The sequence below is a fragment of the Solanum dulcamara genome, chromosome 5, assembly GCF_947179165.1.
Source record: "Solanum dulcamara chromosome 5, daSolDulc1.2, whole genome shotgun sequence".
NCBI classification, from domain to species: Eukaryota; Viridiplantae; Streptophyta; class Magnoliopsida; order Solanales; family Solanaceae; genus Solanum; species Solanum dulcamara.
Window position 1 is genome coordinate 1,535,114 of NC_077241.1, and position 20,312 is coordinate 1,555,425.

Genomic DNA, 20,312 nt, shown 5'->3' on the forward strand with positions numbered 1-20,312 from the left:
GTATTCATATGTATGTCTAATCAATTAACAAATCTTGTACTGCCTCTCTTGAATTTTATGTGACTATTTTTTTATGTTATGACATATTTAAGATTATAAATTTTTAAAAGTCTTATAACACATAAATTTCAAGGCACATTTAACAAAAAAAACTTACAAATTTTAAAAGTCTATTTATTTCTTTAACTTGAACAAATAAATTAGTCAAATCTCTCTGTAACGTTGTCTGTTGACTGGATACAGTTATAGATAACATATAATATAATATAACATAACTTGGTGAGGCATGTAGATGGCCACAAGTTATACACAATATACATATAGTAACAAGAATCCTGACTCATTTAATATGGCATCAAGTATAAACCCCGAATATGAAGTCGCCTTTAATAAAAAGCACTTTACTCCCAATATGAAGCTTTTCAACACAAATACGAACCTAGTCACGCTTCAATATGCAGGTATCAAATACCGGGTGAAAAAGCGGAAAGATTAGTCACTTTCTTTGTATAATTTATTATTACGTTTTGATTGGTTATTCAACTTTATTTGTACAAGATTGAATTGCAGATTTCATTTCCTCTTTACTCAATGATGTTTCCACTACCACCTGCACAAAACAAAGTCCAAATAGCACCAATTAGTGTAGCTATAAAAATGACTTACCTATGCATATGCATATCTAATTAAATGGTACTTAGTCTTGAATCTGAATACATCGACAACCCGTTCAAGTTTTCTACGTAATAGGGGCTTGAGAACACACACAAAAACTTCTCAAAAATCGGAATCGGAAGTATGTAATAGGAACATTTTATCATGTGTTCAGGTGCTCAATCAGCACAAACCGTAGTTCGAGTATCTAAATGGAGTTACAAGTTGGAAAACATATAATGTCCGAACGTCGACTAATTCCACAGAGTACCTGTTGTCTCCTAACAGCACAGGTACCAAATAACTCTGTCTACCAAGGTTTGACAAATATGTGAAGACACCTACTTTTTTTGCATCCGCTAGGATATGAACCTAAGACCTCATAGTTCTCAACTCTCATTGACTACTAGGCCACACTCTCGGGTGTTAAATTATAGAATTTTTCATTCATAGGAAAAGGTGATAAGTTATCCAAGAAGTTTGTTAGACTACAACACATCAAGCATTGTATGCTTCCAGACAACAAAGAAGCTTCAGTGAAATACTCGATTGAGATGAACAGGAGAATTAAACATTTTAATCACGATTCCACGAAACGGATTTCAAAACTGCAAATTTACCTTTCTTTTGCAGAAAGAGAAATGATAGATACAATTATGATGCAACATTAGGGAAAAATAAGGATGACTTTGAAATTTTACCTCTTGTACGCGATTTCCCGACCGAGCAAGTAACTTGTATTGATTCTCAAACATGGATGCCATATAAACCTGATAGAAAATCAATGATTAAAATCGTCCAAAAACAATAAAGCCAGCAATGCACAGTTGAATGCACTATCTTATACACACTTTGAGTGTGAACCTATCAACCTAATGCATAACTGTAAGTATTGCGCCTAAAAACGTGCCATAAACTTTCATATTAAGTTGCAAAAGAGAATGGTTATGCAGCTATGTGAAAACAATCTCAAAAAAAGCAATGACTTGTTCCAAAAAAGTCTTAAAGTGGTTAGTCATACGAAACGAGGTAGAATTTGCTTTAAAGCCTTGGTGTTAGGGGAATCTTAGTAGCTCAGTTGGTAAACTTTCACCTTGGTGAAGGTTTGATTCCCCACCTTGTAATCCCCTCCCCTACCCCACAATTTTTTTTTAAATACTCAGTGTCAACGGGGTACGAAATTGGTTCCTCTATTAATGGATGAGTAAATGTCCATCTTAAGAAAGGAAGTGACACATTTTCAGTCTCATAAATAACTCATGCATAGTCCACACTAACAATTTTGTTCAAGACATCCCTACATATATCTTGACTGGAGATGACCATCAGCCAAATTAATCATAATCGAGATACTACCAAAGTAGAACTACTGCCCGTAACTATTAAATAAACGACCACAAATTGTTGTTGGTTGTTTAGCAGTGAGTGAACTAGTCAATTTTTTTTAGATTCCATATCTCTTAGTTATATTGCTTATGTCTTATGTAAGGTGATACCTGAAATGTTGGAGCCAAACCAGGGCTCAAGAAGTACCGCCCTTTTGATACAGAGGAGATACCCTCGAACTGCTGTAATTCTTTGATAAGAGATTCCACGTCGGGCCACTGCACAACATTGCATGAAAATCTACTATCAGCTATCAACAAACGCAAACGTATATTACAATCGAAGATCAGATTCAGTAATGATTTCATATTTTCGTACTTCAAGGAAATGCCCTACAATTGATTTGAGTTGTAAAGGTTTATAGTATATCGGGAAGCACAAAAGACAGTTAGCAGAAAAGGATGATCTATTATACACATTGAGAAGCTTCGGCCTTTTCCCCTTCCTATACCAAACCAAATCCATGGGTGCTTGTCTCAAGCTTTTGAAATGTGTTTTTAACATATCCACAAGATATTGTCAGATCCTCCAAAGTAGTGCATTTTTTGGAGGATCCAACATGGGTGCAACAACATTTCTGGAGAGTCCGAGCAACATAGGATTCATGATATTGACACAATTTAGTGCCCTCTCACCCCCTTCCAATTTTATTTTCAGTCAACCACAATTGCATTGATCTTAATGCCAATTACTTCAAATCCAGCAGATAGATCTCCCAGCAGGGCGATTGTCGAGTAGCGCAAACTATTGATACATCTCTGCAGTCCTTAAAGCGAACTGACCTCAACACAAGCCATATTAGGATATATGGAGCACCTAATACTTCATTAATATAGTAAATAAAAGGCATGATACAGAAACATACACTCAAACTTGGCCTATATTGGCAAGTAAGCACTTCAACTTTGAAAGTGCACATCTAGACACCTCAACTTGGTTTCAACTGGCAACTAAGCACTCCAACTCGTCTCCATTGTGTCTCGTGGACACCTGACACTGACATGACACATAAATTTTGGAGGTACGTAGAAGATCATTTAGTATGTTTGAGTGTTCAACTGACACAACGGAGATAAATTGAGGTGTCTAGATGTGCTCAAAGTTGGTGCGTTTAGTTGCCTGTTGAAGCCAAGTGTCTATTTATGTATTATGCCTAAAGAAAAGGCCCCAGAAAATGCAGAAAATTCTTTATACAGTACATCATTTAAACCTGAATGAATTCTATTAAGAAACATCCTTCCAACTGCTGTCAATGAAGGAAGACCCTGACCAAACACTAAAATGATGCTCCAGTTGTTGAGTTATGACTCACTGTCCACTAGAGTAGGGAAAGCAAATGCTCCCTGTTCTTACAAATGAGGTAAGGAAATCTATTTGCAATACATGTAAGGAATCATGACATGAGTATCAACAAATACTACGTGAATTATGCATGCAATTCATTGCTGAGATGATAACCCTGATGTATTGATCTAAGGTGTCTTTGGTAAATTGAATCAAGTTCAAAAGGAATAAAACTACTCAATTGCAAGGGTGAGAACATGAACCTCGGTATCCAGCTCTACTTCTTGGAGTTCTCCATTCAAATTATCATGATCACCAACTACAGCTTCCAAGGCCTCCATCATGGGATCTGGCTGCAGAAAGTACTTATGAAGGCATAGTCAATATCAATCTTACCTTAAAATATCAGGAAAAAAACAGACAGATTAACGTTATTTCCTTAACAACATACCCAGTGTAATCCCACATGCAAGGTTTGGGGAGGGTAGGATATACGCAGACCTTACCTCTACCTTTGTGGGGGTAGAGAAGCTGTTTCTGATAGACCCTCGGCTCAAAAGGACTGTTATTGAAGCAGGATGGGAAGAAATTTACCGTTATTTCCTTCAACGACAAAAAGATGCGCTCAAGTGAAAAGTCTAACTGGTGAACCTTTGCCTCCACAATCTACACAGAAAAATTTCCACAAAAAGTAAGATATCTCTTAAATAGTTAGCTCTGACATTTTCAGAGAACGTATTATGCACTTAATCTCCAACACATTTACATGAACAACATAATCAACAAACTCTGAGCCAGCATGGATCTTTCACAATTCAAAAACTATACTTATCTATAATGATCAGTTAAATTTCATTTCACTTTAACATCAGAAGGTAAGAATTACAAAATTTGTTATGTATCTTTATCGAGAAGCAACTACCTGACCGATTTTAAAATATGACGCAGGGTCTAAAGTGGCATCCCATGACACTTCTGTCTGGTGAATTAGCGCAGGTACGCCTTCAACCTATATTCGAATGATGCAAATTTAAGATGTAATCAATAGTTGATTGGAGTTACTTCCAAAAGAAGCTCATGGTATGTCATTGATATACCTCGACAAATATACCAAAATAGGTAATTTTTTGTATGCAACATTTTACCACGTCCCCAACCTGAAGTTTTGCCTGCAATGCAAATTACATTAGCTCGGTGACTTCATTGTGGGAGCAAGATTCAGAATAACTTAAACCGAGAGGTAGCATACAGTAACTATTAAAAGACATTGGTAATATTGCATATATTCCAGCTTCTTTCCAAACCCAAACAACAGGAACTATTGAAAATCACCTGTTTTTTCCCCCTTATTTTTGGGACTGAGAGGAAGGCAAACAGAAATGTTGAAGAGAATGACGAAGTATTAAACTAAGAAACTTGTAGTTGTCATCCCTCTATTATCTTATTAACAGTGAGACCAAGCTTATTTCCTTCTACAAGGGTTCCTATCTATTTACTAGATATCTTTTAATATAGGACAAGGAGAAAGAAGTTAGATATCTTGAAGTCAATTGAAATATTCATGATCAGTTTAGCATAGAAAACCGAACACCAAATTCCATAGAAGCTAGGATGTTTGTGAGATGGCCAGTTTGATAAAGATTAAGCAAAAAAAGTGCAAGCTTTAAACAATGTAGTCTTCTTACCATAAGGCTCCTCTTCTTCTCGACCAATTCTTCCTTTTCTTTTGCCTTTATCGAGAATATTAGCCTTCTGGAATTTCTGTCAGCCAACACCACACTTACTCTGATCCTCTACATGACACAGATCACAAATTATGGTCTTTCTCAGAGTTTTCAGATTGAGAATAAATAACCAACCCTCCTCACCTGACCAACAAATGATGATAGGAACTTGAGTTTCTCTTGGTCATAAATTCTGAGAAGATCTTCAAGTTTCATATCTGGCGAGATCTCCTCATCGGCATTTTTAGCAATTTGCAAATCTACTCCTGCCTCAGGAGAAGCTGCCTTGCCAAAACCATCATAGCCTCCAATGATCCCCAGACCTTGCTTGTACTGGGATGGATCCAAGCCTTTTTGCCTCAACCAAGATTCAAAAGCTAAGAATTTCCACCTGGCAGCAAGATTGCGATATGGCAAAAATCCTATCAAGGAACCAAAAGATACCTGTAAAAAGACGTCGAGAGTTTCCATAAGAATTAAGTTGAGAGCAGATGTGCACCTTCCATAAACAAAAATCAAGTAATATGATGAGTTGGGGTAGAAAGTAGACTTACAACAAAGCCTCTGGTGCTACAGCTGACTAGTTCCACATCCTCTCTTCCTCCACTCTTAACAAGCTCTTCAGCTCTTACCCAGTCATTATCTTCATGTTCCTACGAGATTGCAGCACTCAGTATTCATCATACATTCATCCTAGTTAAGGAACGGATGCTGAAAGAAGGAAAAACTTAATCTACCTTAATGGGTGATTTTGACAGGAAGTTTTCAATCTCTGAAGCATTTCTATAGCCCTCAGATTTGACAGGACGTATATCCTCTTGACTAACACTTGATGTTGCCTTTTTAGGTTGGTCTAATCTATAGTAGCACAAGTTATTAATCGAGAAAAAAAATAATAGCAAAGTATATAAGGGAAAAACAATGTCCACAAGCACCTTCTCGGTTTTCCAAGAAGAGCAGAATCCAAAGATTCCATGGGTCCAATCTTAGAAGGTGTATTGGAATCAGAACTTCTTTCAGCAGGCTGTGTATCAGTCTGCTGGAATCCTTGAAAAACAATCAAGTACACTGAGTAAGATGCTAAATTACCACTCAGATGACTATCTGTCAAGAACAGAATCCTGTTACCTGTCCCAGAGCCTTGCTTCTCAAGAGGATTGCTTCTGTTAGGTTGTAACATTTGGCAGAGTTCATTCTCTGCCATATTTATAAGCTCAGAAGAAGAATTAGCAGCGTTCAAAGTACTTTCATCCAAAATACTAGTATGCTGATCCTCGGAAGATTCTTGATTTGGATCTATCTTTAGATTTAAATTACCAGGCTCTGGTTTATTCAGAAGCAAGCTGTTTTTGGATTCACTAGTTGATGCATACACCTCTGTCAGACTAGCATCTACAGTGTCATCACTAGCTACAGGTAAGACATCGCTTGATTGTCCATTCTTTTCACTATTGTCAGAGTTGATTCTCATCGGCTCCGGCCTCTTCAACAATGTAACATCACTAGACTTATCGCTTGATTGTCCATTCTTTTCACTATCATTGGAGCTGATCCTCACTGGCTCCGGCTTCTTCAACAATACAACATCACTAAACTTCTCAGGTTTCAGTTCTTTGCCCATTTTCAGCGTCAAGTTTGGCTTAATTTTGAATTTTGATGATTCATCCTCCTCAGAATACAAACTTGGTTTCCGCAGTATGACATTTGGAACACTACTTTTTCTACTTACTTCAGGTCTTGAAATTGGTTGGCTTTGTTTATAACCCTCACTCTTTAGCGGTTTTTCATCAACCTCGAACGTAACACCCTTCTTGGGCACAGGGCGAACCAAATTTAATCCATTTGATGAATTGAGAGATTTCTTTTCCTTGGATGCATCAAATGGAACCTCAACAATTTCACCGGACGTTTTTCCCTTCTTCTTGTCAAATGACTCTTCAATTTCAAGATAAGATGTCTCCGGGTTTGTTTTCCTACTAATTATCTATGATATCAAGAATCACAATCAGTAATAGACAGATGCATACAGCATTGAACCAACAGAAGTTTTGCAAGGACAGACAAGAACCAATCTAAGAATTTCTTTCAAATTGCTATTACTACCACAAGTTTCCTTTTTCTCCTCTTCAATTGCAAATAACTCACAATTAGCAAATAGGAACATACAATAGTAGATCAGGGACGTTTAATTTAGGCACGAAAGCCTGAAACTTTAAAACTGAAGTCACACATAAGGTCAATACTAAGAAACTGATAACATGTTAGCAGATATCAACTTAAAAATATATGATTATACAATTCCAAATGCAGGATTAGCTTTTTTCCCTATAATAAACCTCATTGTGCTGTTAACCAAAGGAAAGTATAAACCTTTTGAGGGCTAGAACTCTCCATTCTCACCACACAGGGAGGAAAATCACTCAACTCCTCAAATTTGAATTGCATTGATTTCGAGAAGTCTCTTTTATCTATACTATCAACTAAATCTCAATCCTAAACTAGTTTTTGTGTCGGCTATATAAATTGTACAACTCAAATTTGAATTGCATTGATTCGAAAAGTCTCTTAACTATCCATCCTATCAACTATGTCTCAATTCTAGATGCAGGAGTAGTTCTCTTTTCCTCTAGAACCCTCATTGTGTTGGTAAGCAAATCAAAGTTTAAAACTTTAGAGGGGATAAGACTCCCCATTCTCGCCACACAAGTCAAAAAGCCACTGGACTCCTCAAGATTCCATTTGCATTCATTCAAAAAGTCTCTTAACTATAATACTACCAACTGTTGTCAGCTATATGAATCCTACATACTACCTCATTCACAGTTTAATTGACACTATTTCCTTATCAGTCTGTTCCAAAAGGACAGACACATTTCTATATTTGAAAACAATAATGAGAAGCTTATTATAGCCACACAAATGATATGACATGTTATACTTATAGTCATGCAATGTCATATAAATTGGAACAGAAGGAGTAACTAATTTCTTAACTAAGCAAAGAAAAATTTAAAAACCAATTAAGAACATAATTTTCTGAATAAATAAGGGAAAACATAAAATCAATGAACATATTAGTGCAAGTTTAAAGAAGAGAAATAAACCTTAGCTAAGGTCAATTTTGGGTCTTCACCAATTAATCTACCAAACTTGAGTTCCATTTGGTCCCACTGGTCAAGCTTATTACTACTCCTATCATCCTTAGAAGCAAAAACAGTAACTTTCTTTGTCTTTCTGGAGAAAAAAACAGTTCTTGACAAAACCCCACTTGTTATTGAGCTTGAATTATCATCTTTAGAAGCAAAAACAGCAGCTTTCTTGGATTTTTTGGAGGAAAAATGAGTTCTTGACAAATCCCCACTTGCTATTGAGTTTGAACTATCATCTTTACCAGCAAAAACAGTAACTTTTTTGGAGGAAAACTGAGTTTTTGGCAAGAACCCACTAGTTATTGAGTTTAAATTATCATTTTTATCAGCAAAAACAAGAACTTTTCTGGGTAAACAAAGGGATTTTGAGATTCTTGAATGGTGCAAAGATGAAACTGAGAAGAAGGGGTTGGGTGTTAAGGTATTGTCAAGGCTAAGGTTGTTCATTCTTGAAAAAACAAAGTGAATTTCATCAGATAATATTGAATAGCATTGATAATTGGACTGCACCTCAAAATCCCAATTTATTGAGTTATTTGAAATTGAGATTGTGAGAGTTTTGCAATTGGTGGTGTAGGGGTAAGGGTGTCACGTGATTGGCACGTGATGTTGAACAATGTGGCTTTAAACCTTTTTTTTTAATTAAAAAAGTACTTACACTCCGCTGCAGATGCAGAGTACCGGGTTCACAGAAACTCAATAACTTTTGTGCGTATCATGTATATATAATAAGAAATTCACTAAATATCTATATATATCTATATCTATATATATATGATTAGTGATGTCAGGTTTGATATTCAAGGATTAAGAATCTTTTAGTAGGAGGGGGCCGGAGAGGAGGTGGTTCTCATGAGATTTATGTCGGCCATCAGAATCAAATGAAGGTTGAAGGACCATTTGATTCATTTCCAACGACATAGCAGTCCCTTAGCCTAACGTTGACTCTCATTTCGATCCAATTCCTTATTTGACTAGCAATGTTTACAGGTTCGAGTTCTGAAAAATGAAGAACCTTTCAATAGGACAGCAGAGATCACAACATCTATATTGGTTGATGAAATATTCAAACGAAGATCAAACGACCATTCGATTCATTAAAGGCATATTAACACCCACGTTGGCATGGACTGTGACACTCCTCTCGATCCATTCCTTATTTTGACTAGCAGTGTCAAGTTCGAGTTTCGAGAATTAAGTACCAACTTTCAATAGGAGGGTGATGTATGTCGGCCGACGGAATCAAACGAAGGTTGAAGAATTATTCGATTCATTAAGGAGCATAATGACGCCCTCACCCTGGAACGTCATTTTCAGCAGGACTATAACTCTGCTCTCAATACAATTCCTTATAACTTGACCCTCAAAACTCAATATATATATATATATATATATATATATATATATATATATATATATATATATATATATATATATATATCGAATAATTTACCTCTTTAGTGTGTTGTGGACCTACCAGTATCTTCTGACGCAAATTTGAATTAGTCATGACATATGATTAAACCAAAAAAAAGAAAATAGTAAGAGAACAATGTGTTTCTTATTAAAGCAAAATTGATGGAAAAAAGCATTACAAATATATATATGGTGCCTTAATAGGCATTTACAAAATTTTCAAATGAAAGAAACAAATAATTAAGAAAACCAATTACACCATGTCTCTCATCAAATCAAGATGATTGATTAATTAAGTCTCATAATTGACAATAATATCAATTAATTAACCATTAATCATGACTACTTAATCTTGAGTCTCTTCAGCAGGAGGCTGTGGTGGCTCATCAACATCAACATTAGTAGTAGTAGTAGTTGAACCTTCTTGTTCATCAACACTATGATTTTTTTTATTTGTAGTTGTTGTGAGATGATTATAGGAACCTTTTTCTTTGAACAATTGAGAGAAATGAGGCTTGCAATAAACAAGTCCATCTAATGCTGCATATGATGATGTTGTAAGTTTGCATCCACCATGTGCACATTTGAAGCATGATTTATGGTAAAATTCTCCATCTACTGTCACCTGTTTTTTTTCCCAATCATATATAATATGTAAATTACATGTTATAAAGATGATAATATTTATGTATGTTGTTCGGACTTGTCAAAAATGAATGTTGGCGCATTTATGCCAGATTCTAAGGATTTGTGATGTATCCATCAACATTTTTAAAGTGTCCACCAAGCAACCTAGAAAAATTTTAGAGTATCTTAATAAATGTTATAAGGATGACAAAATCTATATATGTTGCCGGGGATTTTCAAAATTGTTGGCGCATTTATGTCAGATTCTCCAAAATTATACTATTTTTGGAAGACCTGACGCACTCAAGCAATTTAGCAAAAATCTTTGGAGTATCTAAATAAATGTTATAACGAAGGCAAAATCTATATATGTTACGTTGTTCGAGATTTTCAAAAATGTTGGCGCATTTATGTCCGATTCTCCGTCGATATTTTTGAAGTGTGCAAGCAACGTAGGAAAAATCTTTAGAGTATCTAATTAAATATTACAAGGATGACAAAAATCTATATATGTTGCTCGAACTTTTTAAAAATATTGGGGGTGCTTATATAGGATTCTCAAAAAAAAAAAAAGAAGAAGCACTATTTTAGAGAATTCATCACGCATTCATCAATATTTTTGAAGTGTTTGAGCAACCAAGGAAAAAATAAGCTTGTGAAAAATGAAATATTAAAGCTCCATTTTCTTACTTTAAATAATAATAATTATTCCATTAAGGGCTAACCTAAAAAAGGCAATTTAAGATTTAAACTTTCTAGGTTTGAGTTTACTATTCTAGCACAATCTATTAGATTCGCTATATTTATTTTTTGTACTAATTTGTTGAAAATTTTTAATATATGTATAGAGTTTGAGCCAAAATTATTGAAATAGAATGAATTTCATAGCTAATGCACTAAATCGGTAGGTAGCTCTTCCCCCCTTTAATGGACCTATGTGACGTAATTTTTTATTAATCGAGCCAGTGAATACCTAATACCATATGGTTATACAAAAAGTAAAGGGACCTATGCGACGTAAATTTTTATTAATCAAGCCAATGAATATCTAATACCATATGATTATACAAAAAGTTTTTTATTCCCAAGACTTGAAAAAATCCTTACCTTTTCCAATGGGTACACAGTTTTCTTGCATGATGCACATTTTTCCTGAGTGCCAGAAAATAGAGAGGACAACTTGCTAGGGCTTCTATTCTGTAATCACAAAAATATTCAAAATAATAAAGAAATTTAAATTTTGATATATACAATTAGTAACTAATTAATCCTTTAAACAAATAAAAACATGAAAGGGATATAGATAAAATATTGTTGCTATTATTACAACAATTATCATCTCCACATAATTAATAAAGTAAAAACATTCAACAAAATCAGACAAATTCAGAAATTAAAGTTTATTAGTTTGTACCTCGAGTTAATATATATATATATATATATATATATATATATATATAATAATGATTGGTTTACATACAAATATTTATATATATTTAGTGGATTTTTAATATAAATATAGAGTTTGAGTAAAAGCTATCAATTACGTGAACCTGTAAAGTTAAAGGCTAGATCCGGTAATATATTTCAAAAAATGAACGACATATTTTTATAAAATAATAAACTTTAAATTTCTAATTTTACTTTTAATGAGAAGCGTTTATAATCGCATAAATGTTATGATATGTTTAAGATCATACGTTTCGAAATCGTAAGTATGTTTAAGATCACAACTTTATAAGTTTCAAAAGTTTTTTATTTTTCTGAAATTACGTGTCATTTTAACTAATTAAGTATGTCACATAAACTGAACTGAACAAAATAATTAAAGTTGGCATAAGAAATATACCAGATCATTGTTCCTCCCAACTGCATATTTGATATATGAAATAAATAATTAGATTTAAAAATTAATAAAAACAAATTTATGTTAATTAATTAAACAAAATTTAGCAAAAACTAACGTGAGGAAGACTTCAAAGCACCACTTCCTTTCTCTTTGAGGAGTTGTTCAAAATGTGGCTTGCAAAATAATGTTCCATCCAAGCAAGAGTAGTTGCTCAACTATATATAAATTAAAAGGAAAAAATCAAACAAAAAAATATATACGATAACAACAGGCCGATACATAAAGTATTTTTCAATTACATCAGATTGGTGGGAGGGAAGGACCATATCATAAGGAGTGTTATTATGTAAAAAGCGTATGTACTCTGACACAAGAATCGGTGGTTGATTCCACAAGCTAGAATTGTGATCTATAGGTAATAAAGAGATGACCAATGACTTTACCCTTTTTCCAAGGCTATTCTTGATATGAACACGAGTCGAATTTATGACCTAAAACATTTTTGAATCCTTTTAATCTATATATGCAAAATGTTAATTTTTTACAAAAGGGATTAACATTGGGTGAATGTGGCTCCGCTACTAATTACCACTACTAACTACAACACAAACTATCATTTCGATCGAGTCGATTGATCCGATTAGTTCAAAAATGAGTCTTCAAAAGTTCATGAAATAAAGGAGATAATGTCCTGACTATAACGATAACCCAAACTATCATTCAATCTATTATAGCTATATCGATACAACTCGTTCAAAACTTAGTCTTCAAAAACTTCATGAACTAAGAAAGATAATGTCCAAACTAACTATAACACAAACTATCATTCTATCTATCATATCAGATAAATCGATGATCAGATTCGTTAAGAAATGAGTCTTCAAAAAATAAAATCACAAAATAAGGAAAATAATGTCCTAACTAACTATAACACAAACTATCATTCCATCTATCATATCAGACAAATCGAGGATCAGATTCGTTAAGAAATGAATCTTCAAAAAAAAAATCACGAAACAAGAAAGATAATGTTGTCCTAACTAACTATAACACAAACTATCATTCCATGTGCCATATCAGTTGAATCAATCAATCTGATTTGTTTAAAAACAAGTCTTCAAAAAAAATCATGAAATAAGGGAGAAAATGCCCTAACTAACTACAACACAAACTATCATTCCATCTGTCATATCAGACCAATCGATCGATCAAATTCGTTAAAAAATGAGCCTTCAAAAATATCATGAAACAAGGGAGATAATGCCCTAATAACTACAACACAAACACTCATTTCATCTATCATATCAGCCGAATCAATCGATTAGAAAATTACGAGTCTTCGTTTAAAACAATCATGAAATAATTGAAGAATTTTTAATTTTTTCTTTTTAAAAAACTTACAGCAAGTCTTCCATTACAATGGCTACATCTGAAACAAGTATTATGATAATTAACACCACCTGCAGAAATCACTTCTGCAGCATAAACAGTTTTATCACATGCTTTGCATTTTGTTTGAGTTCCAAAACTTGACATTTTGTTTAATTTTTTTTTTTTAATTTTTTTTTTTGAAATTTCAATTTTGGGAATAGAGATTTGAGATCACTAATAAATTACATATGAATGAATCTCTAACCCCCAAAGTTATAATGGAATAAAAAAGCTCATAGATTATTTAAGTACTAATGACCAATTAGTTGATTTGTTCTTCTTTTTTAGTGGCTAGGAACCAATTTCTTAAAATGAATGGATAAGCTAACATTTTTCCTAACATTAAGGACATAACATACATAAAAATTAAGGTAGTTATTTCAGTTGGGACAAAGAAAGTGAATTTTTTTTTTAAATATAAAAAATGGGAAATTTTAATCAATTGTTGAAGTAAAAATTAAAAATATATAAAAGTCTATTTTACCGTACAATTGCACATTTTGTGTTTCTTAGATCTCTTCAACAATTGTATGTATACTAATGGGACATAAGTTCATGCTAATGAGATTATATCTTCGAGTCTTGACGGACAAAGTTACACAATATCTATATTTATTGTCGTGAGAGATAACAGGTACCTCGTAGAATCTACATGGTTGTACTATGACTAAAATATAACAATAAAGTTGTGAATTTTTGGAAAGATGAGACTTTTCTAAAAGGTTGTGACTTTTGTGAAGAGTTGTGCATTTTTCAACGGATGGTGACCTTTCTGATAAGGCACAATAAGTACATGTTCACACTACCCTTTGTTTTCTATAAATAGAGATTTTCCTCTTATTTTTCAATGACGAATTTTTGGACTTCTTCTTTTACTACTAAGTGCTTGTTTGGCGGCCCAACTTATTTTTTTCTGGCTTATAAACTGTTTTAGATAAGTTAAACCAAACAGATTCAATTATTTTTTTGGGTTTATTTTAAGCACAAAATGACTTTAAGTTGACTAGCCAAACAATTTCAACAACTTATAAGTCAATCTAAACAGGCTCTAAATCTAGTATTCTAAGTGTATTTTATTGCTGTTGAGTGGTTCGCACACACCGTGATTTGAGGTACCGATACACCTGTGAGTAAGATCGCCCTATCTTGGAAGGATATATTCCATTAACCTCGGGTACTTGAGGGGAATAATTTTCTTAATGACACACTGTGCATTTAGTGGGCTCGATTTTCTTCTTTTCAATATTGTTTATGTTTCTCTTACAGATTCTGTTTTCATTACTAGCTTTAATTTCTGGTTTTGAAAACTTGTTAGAAACTTTGTTATTTATTATTTCTGCAAAAGTTTTTGTTCTAAGTGGTTTTCTAATACAAATTGGATAACATTTTTTTATTCTCTAGCCAAAAATAAAAGATATTTTTTGAAAAATATTTTTGATTCACCAACCAAATACTAGAAAAGGCTTGTCCGTCTCATGAGTGATAAAAGTAAATGGATTCATCATTCAATAGTAAATAGAACATGTAGTTAACTAAGAGATTACATCCTTTATAGTTAAATTAGAACCACATACAGAATGATTCACATAAGTTTAGTCATTACGTTTCTAACACAAACCAAAAATGCAGGTTCAGGCATTCATGACATTAAACATTCAGAACTAGATACATACATATATATATCTTAGCATGATGAAACAATTTGAAACTCTAACTTGCAGACTTTAAACTTGAATCATCTCAATATATGTGACAAAAACCGCGTCCAAATTCATCCCAATTGTCCCTAACAGGCACTCCAATCCTGTCTAGTCTTGAATATCTCAACCTTAGTCTTGGTGCACTCATAGATCGAGTTTTTGCCTTAGCTGCCTTGGTGTAAGACATGTAATTTGGATGATTATTAGTACTCTTTGTTGGCGTAAATGATCCTTTCCTCGAACGAGTACATATCGATGATGCTGTTGATTGAAGTTGTGGGCTATTATCAACAGAGGAGTAACATGTTTCATCATAGCTAAAACAGAATTGGTCTGAATTCAAGCTAAGTTCAGAAGAATGAAATAAATTCCTCTCTTTGGCATTAGCATTGATCATATGGTTTGAAGAATTCCTCTGCATTAATACCAATTTTATGTTAGAAATAAGGGGGGAAATTGTACAAATTTATCTTTCCGCTAAATGAAATATCTTAATTTTATCCTCTACTATACTTTAAGGTCATTCATACCTTTTGTTGTTAGCAAATCGTCTCGTACTTTTAATTTCATTGAATTTAACAGAGCTCTAGTGCGGATTAAGTGAATTCCACGTGTTAAAATACTTTCAAATTTATTATGGTTCTAAAATTACTCTCTATTATACTTCAGGTTCGAGTTTTGTCAGGTGTTAAGGGCAAAGTACAAGATGATTTGTTAACAACCTTTGCTAATGCATATAGAAAAGTATACAATATCAAGTAAATTAAATACCTTCAGCATAAACATTTGATCATTCTTCATGCTCCTTGCACGAATAATTTGCTCGAATTTATCGGGAGTTGTAGGACCCTATATATCAAGATTCAAAATGAACGACATGATCAGTCAAACATCATTATATAAAATGAAACGAAATGAGTATAGTAATATTTATTCAGGAGCGTATTTTTTAGGAAATTAGAAAGATGATATGTTACACTTACGTGATGAAGAAATTGAGTAGACTTCACGCTGAAAGGAGGTGATTCAAAAACCATTGATCGTCCAGCACGAGCTCTTGATTGAGCCCTTATCAACGCTTGCATACGCCTTAGCATATCCGCGGTTTGTTTCCTAACAATGTGACCTCTTACTAGTGCTTGAAGCTTCACAAGTCCCTTCAATGCGCGTAAAGCTCTCCTTGACTTCAAATTTATACGTAAAATGGAAAATTAGTACGAGTGTACGATCAACCAAATGGTGCAGAGACAAATACAAGAACTAGAGTATGTGAATTCACAAAAAAAAGAAGAAGAAGAAGTTATTTTGAACTTACTCATGTAACGCTTAGCCTAGTAATTGATAATAGATATGAAGAGAAGTGAAAAGTAGCATTTAATACCATGCTTACTACAAAAAATCTAGTTTTGAATATGCTCTCAATAAGTTTTTGACGCACTAAGCTTTCGTTATGCGTGAAATTTGAAAATAAGTCACACCAACAAAATACAAATAATCTTCTAAAACAATTATTTGGTTTCCTTTACAAGTTTACTATAACTTCACTTATTATGAATTCTAATAACCTTTTTAAGGTAATCTAATAATGAAAATGATTTTTCATAGTGTGAAACTGTGAATGTATAGACAAACTTCATAGAATTTTGAAGTACACTTAGGACCACAATTTTTTCTAGTTTTAGAGATTCTGGTCCACATTGGTCCAAAATAGTCTACTTTCCTTTTTCCTATATACATTTTGACCATGCATGTGCTAACCACCCACCCACGCCCTGCCGACCTCAACAACCCATGCATTCTCAAAATTAATATATATATATATATAAAAGTTTGCCGTGATCAATTTATGAGCAACTCGACTATTTTTAGACACACTTCCATATACATCAATAACGGGTAACTCAGCCCATCCGAAATTAAGCAGAGGAGAAAATTTAATTGATACTATTTTTTTTGTTAGTTTGTTAAAAAAAGGATGAAATATTTATATATTCCCTTAGTGAGAAGCATTTATTAACAATATATAAATATTATGATATGTTTAAATAATATTATGATATGTTTAAATTTACAAGTTAATGTGTGTATATATATATAACCACACAAATATTACAACATATTTTGGGATCATAAATTCTTTAAAAATATTTATATTTCTTAATTTTCATACTAAGTGCAATTGTTTATATAGACAAACAAGTTTGTCTCACTATCTAACATTTTCTAAAATTTAGAAACTATTTTAGAAAATGCAAGGACAAAAAAAATAGATCATTTTTCTCTTCTGATACATTTTTTTTAATGTTTGATAGGACTTGATGTTTTAATGTTTCCTTTTAAACTCAATAAGTACCTTCGCATAAATTGAAACAGAAAGACCATATATATATATATAACTAACCAAATAAGCTCGAAAATGTGATTGTATCACAACGGCAGCCCACTCCTCACTGTTCCACGTCGTCACGGTTGTTGTACGAATCACACTACTAGTGGTCACACTGGAGTGGATCTCAGAGATCGTGGGGTCCACTCCAGCGCGATCATTCATGTAGTGTGATTTGTCATGGTGGTGGTGTTGTTGAAAATCTTGATCTTTGTAGGATTTAACATCACTCCATTTCTTGTTATAAGTGGAAGAAGTAGTAGAAGAAGAGTCATTTTTCTTGAAGCCAAGAAGTGCTTTGAACCATTTGGATGCTTTGAACATATTGTAATTGTGATGAGATTAGAAAAAAGAGCATTTGCTGTTGTCAAGAGAAGAAAACTGAGTGAGAAATAAAGGGAGGGAATTAAGAAGGAAAGAGGAAGGAAAAGATTTGTGAGCAAAGTCAAATATAATGTGCTATCTTATAGGACTTTTTCTTCTTTGGATCACCATGTCCTTTATACTATTATTTTATTTTATTTATTTATTTATTTATTTATAATAAAATAGGGGTACGTTGGAGGAGGGGACTACAAGGTGGAGAATCGAACCTTCATTGACAAGATGGAAGTTTAGTAGCCAACCGAATGTTGAACTGCTAAGATTTTCCAAATCACCAAGTCCTTTATTTTCCCTACTAAGATTATTTTTAATTATTTATGTGATGTTCAATATATGTATTGGAGTTTGATTAAATTTGAAATCTCATTGTAAGGTTCCACATTAAGGATTAAGTCACTCTCTAATAAAAACAACTTCATGCTCAAAATTTGGACCTAAAACTTTTGATTAAGAATAAATAAATACTTATTAGTTAGATCGAGTGCAACCCTAGTTGGTTAATTCCCCATTAAGAAATAACTATATACATTTGTTATGTATAGAATTTTTATAATTTTCTTTAGCTTATTGTAAATAGGCTACAAATTTCATTTTTTATATATGAACGGCTATATTTTTAGAGATGAATTCAATATTTTAACTGATTGATCTCGATATTTTAATAAGGTTTTTAGCATCAAACGCGCTGTACTTTTAAAATCAGAAGTTCAGACCTAATGGTTGTTAAAGATTTATAGGTTTTCCTAGCAATGAATAAATAATTTTTTATATTTTCCTTCTTATCTATGGCTCATAAAAATATAATATTTGTCAAGACAAAGTAGCACTAAAAAGTCTCTCTTTTTTTATTTTAATTAAAAAAAATCTGAATAACCATTCTGTTCAGATTACAAGTTTTGTCTGTAGTGGAGTAACATATTGAATATTCTATATATTAGTGAGTCATTTTTTAAAAAATATATATTTTGATGTAAACACTTTTTATTGTTATATATTTATTTGTCACTTATTATTTCAATATTTATTAGCCAGATATCAACAATGAAGCTAAAATGCAAATAAATTTTTTTGTCATCTTTTCTTCTTCTATGTGGAATTTCCACCCTTCCAATTTATTTGCATCATATTCTTATTAACTAAAATCCGTTGAAAAAAATATTACAGAGTATTTTATATTTTAAAAATAATTAAGTTTAAACTTTTTGTTTTATTCTTAATTAAAAAATTTATTTATTTACACAAATGTTATGACATGTTTAAGAGTTAAAGACTATAGATTTCAAAATATTATAAACACACAAATATTATGATATGCTTAAGATATATAAATTTAAAAGTTCACGGAGTACTTGACATCATCCTGATCTTCCTCCGATATATCACTAGCAGTCTTTCATGAATGTGGAACAGATATCTTATTATTTTTTTCAAAAACGTTTATTTAAGAGGAATTAAATTTAAAAAAATTAAATAAAATTATACCGATTTAAATCAAAGTTTCTAATAGTGAAAGCTAATTACATAAGAAAAACAACAAAAACGTTTACATCAAAAAATGGACAAAAATACTAGAATATTATCTGACCAAAATAGAAATATGTTATTCCTATTGTCGAATTAATATAGACAGGTAATGTGAACAAATTATTGGTGACTAGATTTAGTTGGCACGTGAAAGTTATTTTAATACCAAAATTAGTAAAATAAATTCCATATAAATTACACTTATCTTTTACTACTTTTTTTGGGTGTATATATGATTTTATATCTTAGTTTTTGGTATGATTTCATGCGAGATCCAACAGACGTGACAAATTCAAAATTTAAAATTTATGAATTTCTATAATAATCTTAAATTAATTTAAAATAGTAATTTAGTTCATAATTAATATTTATAGAAGTTTAATAATTTTTTTAATATATATATATACAAATTACGAGTAAAAATCATTTATATTAATTAGTTACTTTAATAACAAAAGTAAGATATGTTTGTTAACTTTTATATATATGTACAATAAATAAGGCTACGGACATCATATATCCCTAGGATGCCGTCTTTTTTTAAAATTCTAAAAGCAAAATATTTTGTACATTTTTTTAAAAAAAAATATTTTGGGGAGAAATAGGGATAGACTTAATTGAATAATAAGGACAAAAATATTAATGAAAGTTAAAATAATTGTAATATTATTATTTTTCATTCAAATATCTAAACCGACACAAGATTTCAAAGAGAGAAATAGAAAAGAATGTTTAAATAGTAATTCGACAGATAAAACATCCTGCATTAGTATAGTAAAAAAAATAGACTGCACCCTA

At 32.3% G+C, this 20,312-nt stretch overlaps 3 protein-coding genes across 3 annotated transcripts; all 3 read right to left on the minus strand.

Annotated features, from left to right (window-relative positions):
* Nucleotides 1-243: 243 nt before the first annotated feature.
* Nucleotides 244-8,720, minus strand: LOC129888686 (sister chromatid cohesion protein PDS5 homolog C). Its single transcript, XM_055963655.1, has 14 exons — nt 8,153-8,720; nt 6,177-7,032; nt 5,984-6,095; nt 5,786-5,906; nt 5,603-5,701; nt 5,193-5,492; nt 5,010-5,117; nt 4,422-4,493; nt 4,247-4,333; nt 3,919-3,990; nt 3,588-3,677; nt 2,151-2,258; nt 1,356-1,424; nt 244-610 (listed from the first exon to the last, which is right to left on the minus strand). The coding sequence occupies exons 1-14, from the start codon at nt 8,642-8,644 to the stop codon at nt 536-538; spliced, it is 2,661 nt and encodes an 886-aa protein (XP_055819630.1). The 5' UTR covers nt 8,645-8,720; the 3' UTR covers nt 244-535.
* Nucleotides 8,721-9,959: 1,239 nt separating this feature from the next.
* On the minus strand, nt 9,960-13,625 carry LOC129890311 (LIM domain-containing protein WLIM2b-like). Its single transcript, XM_055965880.1, has 5 exons — nt 13,491-13,625; nt 12,205-12,304; nt 12,090-12,109; nt 11,348-11,437; nt 9,960-10,238 (listed from the first exon to the last, which is right to left on the minus strand). Exons 1-5 carry the CDS (start codon nt 13,623-13,625, stop codon nt 9,960-9,962), a joined length of 624 nt encoding a protein of 207 aa, XP_055821855.1.
* Nucleotides 13,626-15,016: 1,391 nt separating this feature from the next.
* Nucleotides 15,017-18,011, minus strand: LOC129890312 (protein IQ-DOMAIN 24-like). The gene is made up of 4 exons (XM_055965881.1): nt 17,622-18,011; nt 16,204-16,404; nt 15,992-16,069; nt 15,017-15,635 (listed from the first exon to the last, which is right to left on the minus strand). The coding sequence occupies exons 1-4, from the start codon at nt 17,928-17,930 to the stop codon at nt 15,261-15,263; spliced, it is 963 nt and encodes a 320-aa protein (XP_055821856.1). The 5' UTR covers nt 17,931-18,011; the 3' UTR covers nt 15,017-15,260.
* Nucleotides 18,012-20,312: the final 2,301 nt, after the last annotated feature.